The 20,722-nt window shown below is 35.4% G+C and overlaps 1 protein-coding gene across 2 annotated transcripts in view; it reads left to right on the forward strand.

The window, feature by feature from the left end:
- The first annotated feature begins 749 nt into the window (after nucleotides 1-749).
- LOC150105352 (uncharacterized) overlaps nucleotides 750-20,722 on the forward strand; it is a 33,106-nt gene continuing 13,133 nt past the window's right edge. For both annotated transcript variants that reach the window (XM_090394866.1, XM_090394867.1), the window contains exons 1-3: nucleotides 750-832; nucleotides 7,719-7,851; nucleotides 14,946-15,088. In XM_090394866.1, coding sequence (XP_090250992.1) covers nucleotides 784-832; nucleotides 7,719-7,851; nucleotides 14,946-15,088 — 325 coding nt within the window. In that variant the 5' untranslated portion in view covers nucleotides 750-783. The remainder of the gene's footprint in view (nucleotides 833-7,718; nucleotides 7,852-14,945; nucleotides 15,089-20,722) is intronic.

The following is a 20,722-nucleotide window of genomic DNA, read 5'->3' on the forward strand; positions in this document are numbered from 1 at the left end:
GTGACTTTTCGATAGTCGAAAAAGCTACTTTCGGAAGCATGACGTTCATTCAGATGAACGGGACCAAAGCTAGTGTGTTGCTATTTTGATGGCAAATATCGTAACCGTAGTAGCACGCGCCGTGTCATATAAGAAACGCAGTTACGGTAAGTCCATTTAAGTGTCATTATCGCTCGTCCACTGGCTAAAATATTAGTCGCAGTTTGTCAAATTCTGTTTTTCCTCCTCTTCACACTCACTACATTTCATTTCTTATGTTTAGCGGATATCTTGGGAATAACAAGAGCGATTCGCTGATTAATTCAGAACACCGACAGGTTTCCGAAGAGTGCCGAACGCACGAAAGCCGATAGATTGCAAATTGCTATTCTACATTGAACAGTTGTTATCACTGTCTTCATTGACTAAAGTTTAAGAATCAACGGTAGAGTTCGCTCTGATGCGTGACTTCTGTGTCGGATGCAGGCAGTTCCAAATGGTGATATGACGGATCTCTTTCTCTCTCACCGCCGAGCTATAGAAACTTGCCACTGACCTTCTCTTCTGTTTCTTTTACTTTATTATCGATCGTTTGTTTCCATCCTCTCACCCAAACTTAATCCTTTCCCCACCCACGACTCGTCACCAGCGCCCCTTAGCGGTTGCCGTTTCTTGAACTTCACCTCCGGCAGAGTGAACTGGCCTGATATCGATCTCGTATAAAAGCGGCGTTCCTCGTTGGCTCCGCCACTTCCGTTGAGTTTCAGGGATGTCTGCCGAACATCGCAGCGCAAAGCATCGCGTATGGATTCCGCGCAGTACGTGATACTGTTCGCGTGCACTTTTGCCCTGGGTAAGTAACTCTGTTGTCGGTACTTGAACGCCTTTTTGCCGGTCACATTTGAACATCGCGAAGTGCGAACAAACTCCGTGAATCGGCCGAACAAATTTTACGGGCTATTTTCGTTCAGAGGTGCCCCGAGTGGAGATCGTATGGTAAAGTTTAGTTCATGTAAGATTTTCTTTTTTCTTAGTAATGCTGTCAATTTTGTCTTCTTAAATATTTGTCTTGTGCAGTTACTGGGATCAGCAAGACACGTTTCTTTGTTTTAATTTGGGGTATCTGAATAGAAAACGTTTCTTTCTTGCATTCTATATTATCCCCCCCCCTCCAAATAAAACGGAATTTCAATTAAAGTAAAGTTGAAGGGATGAGTTGCGTTGAAACCGTGGAAGCAGAATTCTAATACTGAACAGGACGTTAGTCGTGTAAAGTGTAAATGGATTTTATGAATCGCGACAAATTCCGTGTTGTAAAATGCGAGTATTATTTCCAAATTTTTTGTCTCCACTTTGCCTGTGAGGAGGCTGTAGAGTTTGCTTGGATCTAGACATCTACCAGAAGAAATTAGATTTTTGGATCCGAACATAGCCTGCAGTCAGTTTATGCAATTTTTTTGCTATAATTTTATCAGGAGATTCGTTTGTAGTACAGATATTGGAATGCTTTCGGTTTTTTTTTTATTATTATTCTTTATTTGTGGCATTTTTTTTCAATGACAAAAGACAGAAAATAGATTTATTTTAACGTTGTACTACTATATAATAATTTTTGGGTTTTAAAATCTTATTGTAAAAATGCACATTTTACAAGAAATTTCATTTTTTACAATAAGAATAAAACGAAAACTTTTTGTTCTAAAGTTAGATTGAATTTTTTTAATTAAAAGAGATTATCGAAACTAATACGATTTCCTCATAGTCTGAAATTCGTTCATATCCTGTCTCATCTCTTGATACTGACGCCTTCTAGATTATAGCAAACAATCATTATGGTTTGTTCCTGAGATATCAATGAATTCTAATCTTTTACCCACTTCTCAGCTGTTCCTCTCTTTGCATAAGACATTAAACATTTGCAGGTGTGGATTGTGACGGTTCAAGTAATGACATGACACATAAGGAATTTTAAATCTTTGAAAATCTTCGAGAGCAAAGTAAATTCGAAATCCTGGTTTAATCGCCGGAAAGGTGGACCCTCTCCCAAAAAGTATATTCTAGAAAGACTGTGAAAAGTGTGATTAGTAAAGGCTCCAAATCTTTTTTCAGACACCTTTTCAAGAAAAAATATAAAAATCAGAGACGCTTCCATAGCAACGGCAACTCCCGTTGTCATGGTGCAAACACCATTCCCCGTTTAAGATGCGAGAAATATTTTTGATGGGTGCCCAACTTCAGGAAATTGAGGTAAGTTAGAAAAAACTTTAGAAAAGATTTGTTCCAGTTCAGAATATTCCAATACATTTTAGGCTGAATGATTCCAAGAAGTGTAAACAGGAAAACTACCAACCCAAGATTTCGTTAGAATGCGAATTATGAAAAGGCCACTAAAGGCAATTGGATCAATCAAACTTTATTCCATGTAAATTCCATCCACGGAAAGCTGATAAAATACGTATTAAGGATTAAGTACTCTGCAAACCCTCCTCTAGACACCAAACAGTTTTTCTAGACACTTCGCTGTCTTTCAATGCCACCAATCAGCCAGGCGATGGAATTCATCTCCAACCTAAATTCGCAAGCATTTGTACCCATGGTGGAATTCGAAATCCATAGCCTGTTGGTTGGGTGACAAACACACACATTGACCACTTGCTCAACCAGGAGAACAAATTCGTTGATTTAAAGTATATGATATTATAGCTTGAAGGAACATCTGTGATCTTATCGCCAAACTTATGCACATTATTTTGACTACTTTAATTAAATAAAATGATTTCCAATAAATGTTTCTGTTGAGATATTAATGTTACTTTGAAAGGTGCAACTAAATGTCAACTTACATTTGGTTGCATCTTTCTGAATTTTGCGCCAAATGTGTAAAAGCTTTAGCGGTATAGTTTGCAGTTTCTTAATAACGCTGACGTGATTATCTGATCGATGCATAGAAGATGAGGATTAGGAAGGTATTAGAGTTTGAGTCGACATCTGATTTGAGTATCGAATTTAAGAGAAGTATCAGGATAAGAGATGAGGAAAAAGAGAAATTTAAAATTAATCTTGAGCAAAAGCATACTTAATGATGGGATGTTAACAGAGAAAGAATCAAAGTCATAGGTCGCATTTGTTTGATCTCGTTGCATCAAAGGATAACCGAATAGTTGTTTTGAAAGTATATTTGCTGCATTGTATGAAAGTAAATATTCAATTCCGTGTTGGATAACGAATGTAGCAAGTTCGATAATTGTCATGATGGTCAATGTAACCAGTTAATAATATGAGGTCAAGTACAGAATGACAACCAAAAAAGCTTCGTGGCAACTGACGCTTTTTCAATCATGTAAAAGGAAACTTTGCACAGGAAATAGCTGTTCCATTCTCCAACCAATAAGAAGTGAATTTGAAGAGATACGGATGATATGTGCGGTTTAAAATGATGCTTGCTGCTTTGTAAACGCAGCGTCGTATATTTAAATTGCGATGAAAAAGTTAAACGCACAATTTCCTATGTTTAAATAGCTTTGCTGCATTTCACAAGTAATGGAGGTTGTTTTTTTTTTCCCTGTCGTTACACGAGTTGCAATCTTCCGTTTTTCTCCAGAAAGACAAACTAACGAGGCTAAGACTGCATTACTAAGGAAGCATTGAGATTTGTCGCAAGATCTTAATTCATTTTTGAACTAATTAAATATTCCTGAGCAAAGTTTGACATTCTTTCTCCATAAAATTTACTCTTTCATATATTTAATAAATTCACTTTTAATTTCATTTGTATTTCTTACTGGTTGCTAAATTCGTGACAGTGTTAAGTTATTAACTGAATTTTGGGATAGGATGGAGGTTGAAATTGGTCATTGTTTTGTTATGGATTTTTAGATGCATTTTAACTTGAACGTTTAAGCATAAGTTATTGATTTTGAAGTAATGTAGTTGAGTAACACTACACTTCATCCTTATGCATAATCACTATACTGCTTGACGCTTTCAGCCGCTTTGTCCCCAATTCTCGTCTCTAAAACGGATTGAGGCCCCAAATTAGAGGTATACATGCGGTTTCCACTACTTTGCATGCTCTAACGGCATTTTTTGCCTCTAGATTTGTTTGTTCATGAGGCCAGTTTGCTTGTTTTGCAAAATGGCAAAACAAAGCTCAAGGTAGAAACCTTGCTCTTCTGTGGAAGACCAGCAAAAGGACCATTGATTAAAAATCCTTGATTAATGGTTGTTCGAACTCAGGGCTATATCGAAACCAACTAGGGTACGGAGGGTCCAACTAGTTTAATTCCTATTGGAATATTCTACAGTGGCTATTGCTCGACTTTCCTATTTGTTCTCTCTTATCTATTAGATTAAAAAATAAAATAATTTTTAGTGATCTTCAGATATCCGATTGGGAATGAGCTAAACAGTAATTTAAGTGATTTGTAGAATTAAAAGTATTTACATTTTAGATATACACATCGAAGGCGTGTTATTTGATATATTTAACTATCGGCTTTAATTTTTTGCTTTTCACTGCAATTTGGGATTATTATGTGAACTGAAGAGCACTCTTTATTAAAGCCTTCATTTTGCAGAACAGAAAGGTTGAATATTTCTTTCTGTTTGGATTTCCACACCAGCTGGAGCAGTGTCACCTTCCATGTCAATCATTTCTTCAGATCTTAAGTTACCAATGTTAAAAGGTCCAAACCCGACCCGCATCAGATTATTGTTATTATTATTATTTTCTCAGAAAACGTGTGTTCATTGAACCGAAATATTTTGTATTTTCCAAGTAGTTATTTTAGTGTGCATTTTTCTTGTTGCGTATATGATATTTAAAAAGTAAGCCAAACATCAGTTGTAAAATTGATGTTTGGCTTATTTTTAACAAACCGAGTTAGTCGAACTCTGGCACGGGCAAGGGGGTTTTTCCTCCCGGGAACTCAAGAAAATCGGTCGTAGAACCCACATTATTTCAGACAGTAACATGTCCTGTTAGGGTTAGGTACCAAGAGATGGCAGCACTTTTTTGCCAGCATCTTCATCGGTGGCTACTATAATTAATGATAGACATGGGCCAGCTATCTCTGATTGGCTACCGCGTGGAGATTGAACTCCCCACTCAGTCTCCAAAAGCCAGATAGGGTGTGAAGGCCTCGCCTACTCCCTATAAGGGAATAGCATTAGCTGCTTTATTTATTTATTTTGTGTTGCTACTGCAATTTCAAAGGAAAGAAAGCCAACTTGATCTGCTATCAAATTCAGTACGTATTTTAGTTATTAGCAAGTCGGTCTGACGTCACTATTGTAATTTAGTCCATATAAATGTCGAGTGGACTAATTATTTATATAATTGTTCACTAGTGGTATTAAAGTTACTAGAGATAATAAAGCTTCGGATTTACGAAATTAATTGAATATTTCAGTTGGAGATTCGTTCATTATTTCTACCGAATCCTTATTTTGTTTATTTATTTTTTAACAATTACATTTGTTTTGTTCATTAACCGGTCCAAGAAATAAAGATTCGAAGAAAACAACTCATCTGGCATGGTTATATCAGCAGATCTAATGGTCTCCGAATGCAAGTTCTTGAAGGACTAATTCCAGTAACTCAAAAAAGAGTCACAGAAAGCGGTCTTTCTGTACACCGCCTGGCGCTGTCAGAAATAAATTCCATTTCTACATGGGGGGGGGGGAGATAACCCAGGCACGATTTAATGATATTTAAGTGATGCCACATTACTTGGCTTCTCCATAACTGTTTGTCGAATGGAAAAACGAAACTTAACAAAAAGTTGTTCGAATATATCATAAATCACACTTGACAGAAATCTTTTTTTTTTTTTTTTTTTTTTTTTTTTTTTTTTTTTTACATAACTACTATCCTTGTAGCCCCTTTTGAGTACCATAAAAATGCCTCAAACCTTATGATAAAAAAATGTTATTGACTCACAATTTCAAACTGTTTACATAAACAGTCATAAAAGCACTAAACTTAGGATTAAATGCGATGTTCGATACTTTGTAAAGGGTTGATTTTTCTCTCTTGGAGCAGTTCCATAACTAGTTGACAGATTTTTTTTTTCTTTTAATTAGTTTTAATTGGTAAAACAATTCCAGATCATATTAATAAATTCTTCCGCTGGTTTGATGGAAAGGTAATTAAGTTTTGTATTGAAGATCACTTAAAGTTTGTCATTTCAATTTAACGGTTTTAATGACAATTTTTTTCTTTCCATAATGCACATCGAAAAACTTTTTTTAGGTCTAAGTATTGTGGCAGCATTCATTTGAGTGTCAGCCACATTGATCGCACTTTATTTCTGATTGCGAGCTATCACAGCTAGCATTATGATGTGTTTGTTCGTTAGATATTAAACCCTTTTATCGCTGAGATATCTTCGACTTTTTTTTACCACTGAAAGTACCCTTGCGAGCATGAAAGCGTTTTTCATTACAGAATAAACTGTATTAAACTTAAAAATTCTGCGCAATGCCGAAAAAAAAAAATATATATATATATATACAGGGTGTTCGGGATAAATTTGACAGTTTCGTAAGGAAAAAGAAAATCTTCTTTGTATCTATTAAATTTAATGAATTGACAAAAAAACATTACAGGCAGAGTTAATTACAATACTATCAACAAGATTTACTCAAAATAACCACCATTAGCATCGATCACAGCTTCAATTCTGCTTCGGAACCTCGAACAAGCTGATGCTACAGTCTCCCTGGGAAGGGCCGCAAAAACTGTTTTAATTTTATCCATTAACTGGGCTTTTGTATTACTGGAAGTGCGATTGGTGTCTTTTTCAACTGCGCCCCATACAAAATAATCCATGGGGTTAAGGTCTGGGGAGTTTGGAGGCCAAACATTTGGACTGGTGAAGTCGTAGAAATTTTCAGACAACCATTTTTGACTTTTCCCAGAGGTGTGGCAAGGGGCCGAATCCTGCTGCCATACATACGGCCTACCATTGTCTACCCTTGTTATCCAGGGCTTGACTACAGTTAGCAACTCCACGAACAAAGCCCGAATTCCAATGCCAGGGTTCTTCAACACCTGTTCCTGCAGATTTGCGAGGAATTCTGCTGTACGAACGCAATCAGATCGTCTGCTAGGGATCTTTCTTCTCGCTACATCCTCGTAGTCACCATTGCAAGTCTCTAGTTCATGCCTGATTGTTTTTACTGTATTCAGGGAGCATTGGGCAGCAGTCGTAATATCCTTATTTTGATGGCGGGCACGAATCATCATGATACAAGTTATTCTCTTCCATGATTCAGGTGGGTTCCAGCTATCCATCCTTTCTGACATCTTGTATATGAATGAAGAAGGGTCCAAACTTTTAAATGAAGAGAAGTGTGTGTTAATACATGTAACTTACGGAAAAATATAATTAATTATAAATATGTCAAATTTATCCCGAACACCCTGTATATATAGCAAGGCCCTGTTCGTTGACTAAAGCCAAAGCGTTTATTTCTTTTGTGTTCATTTATTGAGATTCCCTTTTATATAAGTTATTTCTCTCTAAAATAATAATACAAGCAAAATATGATGAATTACTTTACACAATTTTAAAAAATATCTTAAAATTCAAAAAAAAAATAGAATTTTTTTTTTTTAAAGATTCTCCTTAATAATATGCAAAGACGAGAAAGAAATTCGATGGCTATTTAGCGAGTTCTCTGCTGTTCTTATGAAGGAATATTCGTGATTTGCTAATCGCTCTTTTCTCTCTTAGGAATGTCTTTGAACTTGCAAAACGAGTGTTCAACAGAAGACTTCCAATCTTGCATGAGCACCCTCGAATCGGTTGCTCAAAGTGAAGAACTGGCTTTGGCAACCACACTCTCCGAGCTCGAACAGGTGTGCGAGTAAGTTTAATTCATAATTACTTTTTTAATTATTTAATTCATTTTCGGACAGCGTTCAGTAAAACCGAAGCAAAATCTTTTCATTTCCAGTCAGTCTAGCAGTCAACGTTATGAAATTATTTGAGGCGATTTTTCAGCCTTGAGATGGAAAGAGAGAATGCATGTGCGAATATTTCAAGGGTAGTTGCCCACAAGTCTTCAAAAGATAAATGACCTCGCAAATTCTTCTAGAGAATAAAAGATGCTAACGTTTTTTTGTTGTTTTTTTTTACCTTTTTAACTGTTGAATGCGTGGTGTGATTCTTCTTAATCAAGTAATTTTCATCAAGTGAATATACACTTGCTTAGTCTACTTATCTTGGACATCGTCATAGCACCAGGTTTCTAAAAAAAAAAATTAAATAAAAAATTCTAGATGTTTTATTACTCTTCAGCAATCTTAAAGTCGTATTCATTACGTTTTTATTCTACATATAATATCCAGACAATTTATTGTGAACGTCTTGCAGCAAATAAAAGAAACTCGATGAAAATTTGAAATTTTAAAAGCATCAGAAGTTGCTTTTGAACGAAGACAGTAACAAAATCAATAGTGTGCTTGTTTCTTTTCAAGAACAGCGATTATTAGCAGAATTTTTCTTTCTTTTTATCAAGTCCCAAGATAACAATCTAACAGAGGCTGAACTGTTAGTAATAACAGTTTTCGAAGACAACATCTGGCCGTATGGCACACCAGACCCTGTTTTCATAAGAACGAGATTTCGGGTTCGTTGCTAAACGATGCCATTTTAACTATCTACGTACCACTAAAAAGTGACTTCAACCTCCCTATTTCACATAATGGCTGACTCTATTTTTCCTTTGATTACACATATCTCTGTATTCTACGTACATCTTACACAGTTCAGCGCCTTAACTTTCGACAGCAAGAGCCTTCGATGCATCCTCTCCCAGCTTTTTATTTCTTTTTTACAGTTTGTGATTTTATCTTTTACTATTTCCTAGAAATTATGACAGGATGGAAAAGAGACGTACACGTTTAGTTGTGCATCTAGTCTGTATACTAAGCGGAAAAAGCTAGCAAATACTTGTACATGCAAATAGATAGCTTGAACGGTGTAAGATATTTGAGATTATAAAAAAAAACAGAATGAGGACTCCACTAACTGCGTGGAGAAGTAGTCTTGTACGAAGCGTGCAGGACCAGCTTTTGACAAAACGCGGTTTTATTATGCAGAGTGAAGAGGAATTCTGGTGGAATAACACGAATGTTAAAAATAAAATTAACGTGAAATGATAATTTATTTTACTGTTATTAGACAGATACATTGCTCACTTTAAAAAGTGATTTGAAATTGAGTAAAATCTCGCAAATGTAATTACGATTCGAGATTCCTAATTGGGAGAGGAGGTTTCTATTCGCAGCAATATAGAGCTGGTAGAAAACAGGAAAATCAATATGTCTACGAATCGGCATGGGCTATAATTAAACAAGCGTTTCAGATAAATATAAATATTCTTTTTATTTGTTTATTTATTGTTGTATACTAACGTTTTTTTTTTTTTTTTTTTTTTTTTTTTTTTTTTTTGGACTGCGGCTATTTCAACTGTAATGATGTCTCATTGGCAACACTTGAAGTGTTTCCGCGTGGAAGCATCAACCATTTCCATGGTAACGGAACTTGCAAACTTTGGGCATTTGTTACTTTGGTATCAAAATATTTCGACACTAACTCTATTCAGAGGTGGTCAGTTTAAGAGTCTCGGTCGTTCGTAGAAATGATGACGAAGTTAAAAAACTGGTCTAAGTGTTTCACTGTCAACATCGTTTGTACTGAAACCTGGAAGAAATTCAAAATACTGCAGCAGCAGTTCATGTTTGAAAGTTATCTTTCGCGAAGTGAACAAATCTTTATCTACTTCATATAATTCACCTTTTAACAAGTTTAAGTTCGAAGCTTTTTAGCGCAATTTTTGTTACTTAAGTGTTTGTATTCTAGTCCACAAAAGAAGAAACCTCGTAGATGATAGAATCATTTCAAAGTAAAATACAAGATTGAATTTACTTCTTGGCAATCAAGCAGAATTCATGTTGTTCACAAACAAGGCAATTTCTTTGATAATCAAGTGTCAGCTTGATTGGAAGAGTGGATTCGCTCGCAAACAGGATATCGGTGTCCAATTCTGCCGTAGGCATCGATGTTTGCGATTGCCTTTAGGTGGGAGATGAATTTTATTGCCCGATGTGAGACTATCCGGCTTATTGGAGGCCTGAATTGGCTTGAAAAAGGTTCCATGTTGCCTTCGTGGATGGGAATCACATATGTGATTCCCACCCATGTTAGCGTGATACACGTTTTATTATTTACATAAGGAAGTGAAGTTACAAGAACTAATTGAATCATTTACATCTTTAAGTCACGATAGAGAAAAGTATATTCAGAGGAAGACTTTGTAAGATGAACAAATCCATAGGTATTTAGTGTGCAATACTTTTCGTCGCTACAGTATATTAATTCTTTTAAACCTTTAGACAAATACGAAGTAAAGTCATCTGTCTTTGTATATAGAGGGGCAAATATCTTCACATTCGGTATCCATGCACAGCACACACGTCCACACCCGTTATTAGTGTCTATTGCCATTCGTCGTAGGAAAGATCACTACGCAGACCGGATTCGACCATTGAGGTTTCCCATTGGTGTACAACCTCTCACTGCTTAAAAATCAAGCGTGTGCATTGATGAGTTAATGGAATAGTGTGCGTCTGCAAGAAGCCTGTTTGTGACCCTCACGTGCAAACCATTGTTCGCTCAAGCATGGTTAACGGACAAAACAAAGAATACATTATTTGGCAAGTATAATTTACTTTTTAACCGAAAAAAAAAAAACTTAAATGTGAAGCAGCCGCTAACAGTAAAAAGAAAACTTAGTCTAGCGATCTTATGGACGCAGCTGTCCGCGCGGTTAGCCTAGTGGCTTCGCAACCATATGCCTGGGGAAGAAGTGTCCTAGGTTCGATTCTCGTCGACGCGTGAGGAGCTAAAGGATCTTTCTCAGCCATAGTTAAGTTAGCCGGTCTTGGGCGTGGACAGTAGGGTTTTTTCATTCCTCGAGCAGGTAAACCGGCCCCGTGAACCCTCTACAGTCATAAAATATTATGACTCATTAGGTGGGCTCAACCAGTCTAAGGGGCTGTGGGGAACCCCACACGAATAAAATAAAAATTAACGCAGCTGTAGTGAATTTTCTTGAGAAACAAGATGAAAATGGCGGAAGTGCACTGAGGTCACAGCGACGAAAACCTTCACGAGCAACATTGCCATCTGGGGACGATTAAGTTAAAACAAGTAGAAATAACTTCTGAGAGGAGGAAAAGGCAGTTCTAACAGCTGGAAGTGAAACTGACTGCTAAAAGACAAAAACAGAAGCTCCCGTGTTAATAACATCTCGAGGATATTATAGTAGTACATAGTTTCAGTTCTGTTCGCTGTATGTACGGCCAGAACTAAATTCCGACCGATATGCAGTGTTAGGTGTGGACCGTTTAACGTATTAATACAACGCAAACATGAATAATAGCTATACTTATCATTGGGAATATAACTGGCCCAAGAAAATGTGTAAAACAAGATTTTGGTTCGATTCCCGTCGCAGTATGACAAAACCGTTTTTATAAGTTACAGTCGTTAAATGTAACAGCCGATCATTAACAGACATGGTAGGATTTTTCCCCAAAAATCAGGACAAACGAGCCAGGAAACACCCATTCTAAACACGCAATACATTTCGATGGGCATAACCTCTCTCTCTGGCCACGTCATCCCACTAAATTGAAGTTTTGATGGCCCAGAGACCTAGAAAAGAGCAAAGAATAACTCTACGGAACAATTTATGTAGGAGATTAAAAAAAAATAATAATAACCGCAGCTTGAAACATGTATGTATTTGTCTTAAGGCTTGCTGTTGGCATTTTTGTTTGTTTTTACGTATCAGCTTGGTTTTTCACATTTTCCCCGTGGTTACCAGAGGAGTCATAAAAAAACCTTCTACTTTACCCGGTACCATGGGACTGTAGTGACCATTAAGCCAACTATTATAACAAGTCCCTGCCCAATCCTTATTACAGAGATCATTAAGACCAAACTTCGATCTGCAGCAACGTTGGTTTAAGGTTGATCATTTTTTTTATCCGCCACTTGTGTTCTGTTGAATACTTCCATCAAATAAAAGAGGCCAAAGTTAAAATTGCTAAATTGTAGGCTAGCCTTACGTTATTTAAAGATCTCAAAGAAATTTAATGTAGTCCCATTAAAATATAGTATACTTAATATATAAAAAAAAAACCAATTGTTCAGGGAGAGAGAAAGATTTCAAGTTGCTAATATTACTCATCGATTTGTTTTAAAATGAATTTCCCTCTGAAATTCTGGAATTAACTGAATTTCAGGTAACTACTTTCTTAGTATTTTTTTAAGTGGCATTGTCCCCAATACAGAAATTGGATTTTGAGACATCGTTACAAAAATCTCACTTCGCTAAACTGGTCATTTACGTGTAATTCATAAGTTAGGATTAGAATTATAAATATGCAGGAATAAGGTTTAAATAAAGACTTTAAATAAAATATTTTTAAATAAAATCTATTCTTCAAGTAGCCCACCAATAGAATAGGGAAAAAGCAATAGTGATCCGTATTTTTAAAAAGGGATATAGAAATTACCAAAAAAAAACTATAGAGGTGTAAATTCCTGTTATAAAATATATAGCAGAATTTCAAATGAGAAACTAATAAAGTATTTAGAAGTAAAAAATTGATTTAGAAAAGGATGATCATGCATAGACCCGGTCTTTTGCCTAAAATTAATAATACAGAAAAGAAGAGAATACAATTTAGAAACACACATTGCATTTAACACATATTGACTTTGAAAAAGCATTTGACAAAGTTAAAAGAAACATATTATTTAACATATTAAAAGAAAGACAAATACCAAATAATATCCTAAAAGCTATCACAAGCATATATGAAAATAATCAAATACAAATAAGATTAAATCACGAGCTATCACATACGAGAGAAATAAACCAAGGGGTCCGACAGGGATGTCCCCTCTCAGCAACTCTTTTTAATATCTACTTAAATGAAATAATAATAAAATGGAATAAAAATTTACATCAAGGAATTAAACTTTCTCCTACTGTGAACTTAAACACCCTCCTTTTTGCGAATAACCAAATAATAATTACAAATTCTGAAGATAACTTAAAGAAAGATAATTTAAATGAGATAGCCAAAGATTATGGAATGATAATATCAACAGAAAAAAAAATATATATATATATAAAAAAAGATGGCATTTAAAGGACAAGATCCAGTAAGAACTAAGATGGTAATAATAGATAACAAGATTTTAAAACAGGTGAATTAATTAACTACCTAGGATGTATGATCACATATGAAAAAGATATAAATGTAAAAATTGCAAAATATTTAAAAATAACAGGTGTAATTAACTCTATATTTAAACCAAACCTAGTTCAAAAACAAACCAGGCTAAAAGTATACAATACATTAGCCCTACCAGTCTAATGTATGGAAGCGAAATCTGGATAATAAAACATAAAGACAAACAAACATTAACAACAGCAGAAATGAAGTTTATGAGAAAAACTGCAAAGTATACCCTATTTGATCACAAAAGAAACGAAGAAATTATGAAAGAATTAAACCAGGAATCAGTAACAGAAAAAATAAAGAAATATAAACATAAATGGATGAAAGTGGTTGAAAGAATGCAAATAGAAAGATACAAGGCTTAAATTACAAACTACAAAAGGATGCCCTCTAAAGAGATTAAACGATGCCTTTTGAGGCCGGAACAGGCCATTGTACGTCTAAATTCGTGAAAAGTATAATATGGTGATCGGTGGCTGTGATCAACACAGTTCTTAACACCGATAAAAACTGGGTGAGATTTTATTTTGTCTGCATGACACAAGTTGACAAAACCGGAAACGCCATGAAATTAATATGGACAAACACTTTTACTGACTTGCAGGGACTAGAAATGTGAAGTCATTGATCATATAAGCAACTCGCCTTGATTTCGTAACAGGTAACTTATTTTATTGCACTTAAAAAGACATTTTGTAGATATTTTATCTTCCCCACTTGTCAAGAAAGCAAAGGCAGTAGCAGTAAACAAAACAAACGGATTCATTGTAAGTGTATGTGAGGAAGGGGGACTGCTTCTGTGTATTGCTACATGGCTTATTTACCACTTTTATATCTCATTTTGAATTAAATAAAAAACACTGCCCTGATTAGTTACTAATTATTATTATTAGTTTGATATCACGTAAACAGAATCAAACTGATAGGAAGCACTTGGATTTGTATCGCTTTCTGTTACATGGAGAAACGAAAGAAGCATTCTTAGCTCAGAAAAAAAAAAAAAAAATAGTTCCAGAAAACTGAATTGTATGCTGTAGGAAAAAAAGGCAATTTTTTTTGTTGTTGTTTTCTTCAAGATGAGAAATCCTGCTATCAAATCGAATCTACCTGTCGTATTGAGTAACTTTATGTGTAAATGAATTTCTTTGCCTTCTATGAGAAGACATTCATTCTGCTTATTTGCAGACTAAATGGATCTGAAAAGTTCTGTTTGGTCCGGGAGCAGAGTTCCCAGCAGATCTCACGTAAAGTAGCAATGTATTACAGATTGTTAAATCTGTAATACATTACCAAACCTAGTACAAAACCAAACCAGACTAAAAGTATACAAATATTAGCCTTACCAGTTCTATTGTATGGAAGTGAAATCTGGACAATAAAAGCAAACGGCATCACTGTAAGAGCTAAACAAATATGAATATATTTATTTAGCTCTTAATAAATATATCGCGTGACTTTTTTATACTGTAAAACATGCTGACAGCTATTTATATTCTTGTCTCAGTGAAAATATTCCAAAAATAGCCTAAAATAAAACTGCATTAAAACCACCATTCGATACATAACACCATGCTAAAATTAATCATTTTAATGTATTTAAAACAGGTGTGTGTCTGAGAAAATGTTTGTTTCACAGGAAACTGCAAGAAGGTGTACGCTGTCTGGAACACCACACTGTCAACTGCTTCACGAATGCTCAAAGAAGGGTGTTCGACTCTGTTGTGTCGGAGTCTAAAAATGTCATCCAGGACTTGTGTTTACCAGGAGAACTACAAAATAGTAGGTGATAGCATTTTATATTAATTATCCGAAATATATTGTTTTTAATAAAAGATACACAAACTTTGTTCACTCATTCTATTACGCTTATAACATATTTCGCATTGTTAGTTTATCTAAATACGTGCACTAGCGCCCTCTCTCTTGAAGGTTCTAATTGAAATTATGGTTTTAATTTATCCAAATCAATTTACATTTATTTTTAAAATATCATTTTTTTAACTAAAATGGCAATCTTAATTTCTGTCAGTACACTCACTAATTTTATTTTTTATCTTACGTTTGCCATTTGGAGATTATAACCCCTCCCTCCCCCCCAAAAAATATATATATAAATTGCTTGCGTAAAACACACACAAAAAAAGGATTATTTTTTGTTTGTCTCAAAAAATCATTAAGTCGTACCAATGATATTCGGATATTTTGATTGTAAAATTTGTCTTCATTGGGGAGGGGAGGGGGGAGAATGCCGATATCCGATATATTTGATAAAATCTGGAGGAATTTTGGTACTTCATGACAATTTTATAACACGAAACTTTATCCTTCAGATGAGTAACCATTTATGAGAAATTCAAGAAATCTTTCTTCTGGCTGTACTACCAGGCGAAATACTAGCATAAGTTTGATTTTAGTGTCCGACTAGAGGAAGTTTTACTAGTTTTTCTAGCCGGTTCCGAGTCTTGTTTCTTTTCCCCAGAAACTCGTATTTTATGCAACTCAGTAGAACTCGAACTATTTCAATGATTTACGTAGTAAAGTTTAGGACCACTAGATGGCGGCAGTTGTCTACTGTACTTTCTCACCTGATACACAAAAAAAAGCCCATCCGATAAAGGGTGGGCACAAGCTGCTCATTTCTTTTCTGTAAAGTTAGTTAGGGATAATAGAGCTCACCCTTCTACTAAGTTATTAGAGGATTTTATTTTAAAACTAAATTGGTGTTAATTATGTATATGAAATTGCAATAGAAAATACATAAATTGAATCTGATCTGGACATCATGAGTTTTGCTGTTGATACTCTCCACAAATGGGCTCAACGTGCAATACAGAAAGAACTCATGTATCCATTTTGATACATGAAGAGTTCTTTCTACATTGCACATTGAGCCCTCCTTCCCATGAATGTGAGAATCATTTTCAGCTACAAGGGTCTTAACAAATTCTGTCTTTATTCTGTCTAAACAAATGTCATAGTAAAAACTTCTTCTGGCACGAACAAAAAATAAAGCTTGAGATATAGTCAAGTTTTTTTTCCAAAATAAAAAAAAAAACGTATGTGACACTTTTTTTTTTTCAAAAGATTAATCATCTCTTGAATAATCTTGTTCGTGTGATGTGTAGTCATTTCCTGGATTAATAATAAACTTCAGTGTGGGAAATTTTGTTTTGACATCCATAAAATAAACTGCTATTCTAAGAATTTATAAATCAAAGTTAAGTAATTTTATTCCCCATAGACTGGGTACGTTTTTATTTCGGTTCTGCTTTGCACCAATTTCAAACTTTATTTATAAGAATTCATAAAATAATTTCTCAGCATTGTTTTTGTACTTCCTGTGTAATAACATAAAAAAATCAGTATTTCGCCTACTTTTTGACTGCGTAGGCTTTACTGCCTGCGAAACAACCCAAATAGCTGTAGTTAATTGGGCTGTTTCTTACATAGTAACAATGAGAATCCTCAAGACAGGAAGATCACTTGGCTCCTACAATACTTTGCTGACGCTGAGCAATGAACAAATCTAAATTAAGTTGAAAATCTTGAGAGATGAAAAAATAAACCTCATAGAATTAGAGGTACCATGAAACAGCCAAGCCCAAAATATTGTAAACACAACTTTAAATTTTGGGAAACTTTTTTGTCTATTTGTGGTTGGTAGTGTTCTATTCGAAATATAAATGAAGTGAAATTCCACTGTCCCAAGCAAATGGGATTACCTTCTTTTTGAAAAAATGCTTTTAAGAAATTCCTTTCTGATGCTAACTATACGTTAACGGTGTAAGGGGTGACTACATGGTTAAGTTCATGTTTTGTACCACGCGTTAATGAAACATGGCACCATCTAATACAAATCGTATTTTTGTGCTGATTCGGTATCGTGAGATTTAAATATTCGAATGGTTAATGTAACAGCGGATGCTACATTAAATTCTCAACATATTTACGTCTCAGAGGAAATAACCAAAACTGTTTTGTCCTTAACTTTTGAAAATCGGTAGTCAACTGGTTGAGTTCATTGGAACCGATAATTTGATTACTTTGAACAACTGCTGTCATATCATGTACCTGAAACTTAACTGGTGTCAGTGTGACAATTCTACAGTCCATTATCCGAGTTGATTTCAAATACGAGACCATTTAAAAGTGCTCGTCATACCCTTTGGCATAAATGCCTACTGCGTATAATTTAATCCTACATTATATAAAAATTATTAATAAATTTATAATATTTGTAAATGAGAAAAAACCCATTGCTATAGATTATTACCATAATCAGAGCTGATCAGCTGCCTTAAAATAGTTTCCAGCTCTAAGTCGAGCGATATTCCTTCCTTATGCAGATGCAAGGGGGGAACCTCGCAAAGGACTGCATGACGTTCTTTAAAGAATCTCTTGGATGAAGTAGTCATTAATTTGTTGGAAGGATGGTTTTAAAAGAATTTGTTAATTCCTACCTCCTCAAAAAACGTGTTTGGGCACAGACTCAGAAATACCAAATTCCATTTCTGAAACCTTGCAAGAACATGTTAATTGGACTTCATTAAAAGACCTCTTTGATCTCTTTCCCTGCATTGTTATTATTGACTTGAAATATCGTGCATGCTTCCTGAACGTTTTCTTATTGATGTGCGGCTTTTGATAAATCTCAGTCTTTGTTAAATATAACATAAGGAATTTTATGTTTGAACTCATTGATAAAGACTGCGTTTATTAATTGTTGAAATAATAATAATCACACAAAACACCAAAGTGGCTTGGTCCGAGTGGAAGACTAAGTGAGTAAAATGCAAATTAAATGCACCAAACGCTTTATCTCAATTTTTCTTGACGACCTAAGAGGCACTGATTTGTGGCTCTCGTCAAATTTCTTCTAGGAGAGTTTGAAACGGAGTTTAACTTTTGATGAGGTCCGAACATCACTTAGGAATGAATCTTTTGGTTTTTGTTGATCAAGTCATGTGAGTGAATGCCGGTATTTTATTGACACGAAGTTTGATATTGAAACGAAGTTTTCTTCAGGATATGACAGATTTCATTATCCGAAGGCGTGATTTGTGTTTGAAGAATGATAAACAATTTTGCGTCTCTTTTTATATTATGCAAATTCGAGCTCATACGTTCTTTATTTCAAAACTTCTCCAGTTTGACATATGTAAGGTCACAGAGGAGTAAGGAATTTTGCGCAGTTGTTTGTAGAAAGAATTAAAGATCGAGGGAGGCTGCTTATGATTTGGATGGGCTTACAGGTAACTCTCATATTATTTCTGACCAGGAGGGAGGGCGATTTTGATGGAGAGATTGGTGCATGCGGATGAAAACGAAGTCTCAAATTACTGTTGGAATAAAAAATCACAACATTTTATATATATATATATATATATATATATACACACACACACACACACACACAGGGGCACGCCAAGGGTATTTGCCGCCCGGGTGCAAACTTTTATCGGCCACCCCTAATACTGGATTATATAATCCAAATTAGATATTAGCTACATAAAATGCCGCCCTATCAATGTTGCCGCCCGGGTGCAGTGCACCCCTTGAACCCTCGGCTTGGCAGAACCCTGTATATACAATAGCCCCCCCCCGTATCCGCGGGGTATGATTCCATCATCTGATGCGGATAGTGCCTAATCCTATATATAGAGTATTCCGATTTCCGAAAGGCTGCAAGGTGCGTGTTGCTTTCTCCACCTTTGCAACGAGTTGCCCTGGTGTTCGACTATCTCTGGGATTAGCCGAAATATCTATTACTAAAAGAACCCACACGGCTTCATTTCGGCGATGTAAAATTACATAGGCAAAGTGGATATTAAAGATCCAACATTATTTCAAAGCTGAATGTTTGTGGAATCTATTAAAGTGTCGTAAGTTGACCTTTTGTAAGTTAATATCTTCGGACCGGGGTTGACCGCGATAAGGGGGGGGGGGGCGGTGACTACTATATATATATATATATATATATATATATATATATAGTAGACACACACACATATATACACACTACTATCTATCTATCTATCTATCTATATATATATATATGTTAAAGATACCAAGCAATTTTAAACCTGGTTTTACTCCATTTCCCAAGTAAGCAAACAGACCAAAAGTCAAGTTTGCGCCTGCAATTGATGCAAGTCTAACTGATCCCACTGGTAGTGCGAGACCAGGGCAACTCGTGGCAAAGGTGGAACAAGCTCCGATCACTAATCTTAATATTTACCCTTAATGCCAAAACACATCTCCAAGAAGGGGATGTATGATGTTTTGTATTAAAGGCAAGGGGCCACTACCCAGACCGGTTTTTATACCCAAGGTAAAAATACTTTCTACATTTATATCTCCTCCAGAGATTTTTATTTAATAAGGTTAAAACACCTTATGGTAACTTGTTTTGGTGAAATACTTACAAGCTCTGTATTACTAAATCTTGGTATTTCTAGCCTAGCTCCCACTGATGAGACCTCAATAAAGGTCGAAACCGGTCTGGGTAGTGGCCCCTTGCCTTTAATACAAAACATCATACATCCCCTTCTTGGAGATGTGTTTTGGCATTAAGGGTAAATATTAAGATTAGTGATCAGAACTTGTTCCACCTTTGCCACGAGTTGCCCTGGTCTCGCACTACCAGTGGGATCAGTTAGACTTGCATCAATTGCAGGCGCAAACTTGACTTTTGGTCTGTTTGCTTACTTGGGAAATGGAGTAAAACCAGGTTTAAAATTGCTTGGTATCTTTAACATATTTATACCCAAGGTAAAAATACTTTCTATATATATATATATATATGAACTGTTCTCATACACATTATGAAATTTTCATTACAGATTCCACTTTCTGAGACTGCCTCATAGAAAATTTAATCAACCTCCCAAGCTGATTATTTCACTATAGCACAGTGAAATAATCGAAGACTTGAAGCGAAGCCACTCGTCATAATAATTTCTCAGTTCTTCAGTTATCTGCAAACCCACTTACTAAGGCATCCCACAGATGAGATTGCCAAAATAACATATTTCACCTTAGGGTATTGGACAGATGCATGTGTTACGGAAAATGTATAAAGATAGCGCTCGTACTTTTTTCTACTCCAAATGAACATTCCACGCTTTCCACTGTGTGCAATGCAAAGAGTTACAAACGTTGCACTGCAGTGGGTGGTTTGGTAAGCTGATGCTACCAACTTTCAAGGATACAGTAATTTCACACTACTTGAAATAATGAAGTAATATAAATAGTTCCAGGTATTTATATAGCGTGAGAAACAAACAACCATGGCATATACCTTAATGAGATGTAGGACCTACTTTTCGCTGTAATGACTTCAGCAATCTTATTGGCATAATTTCCACAAACGTACGATAGCGATAAATTGGAATTTTGAACCATTCTTCTTGT

Source organism: Typopeltis vanoorti, chromosome 6 (assembly GCF_054136105.1).
Source record: "Typopeltis vanoorti isolate ZY-2024b chromosome 6, IOZ_Tvanoo_1.0, whole genome shotgun sequence".
Classification (NCBI taxonomy): Eukaryota; Metazoa; Arthropoda; class Arachnida; order Uropygi; family Thelyphonidae; genus Typopeltis; species Typopeltis vanoorti.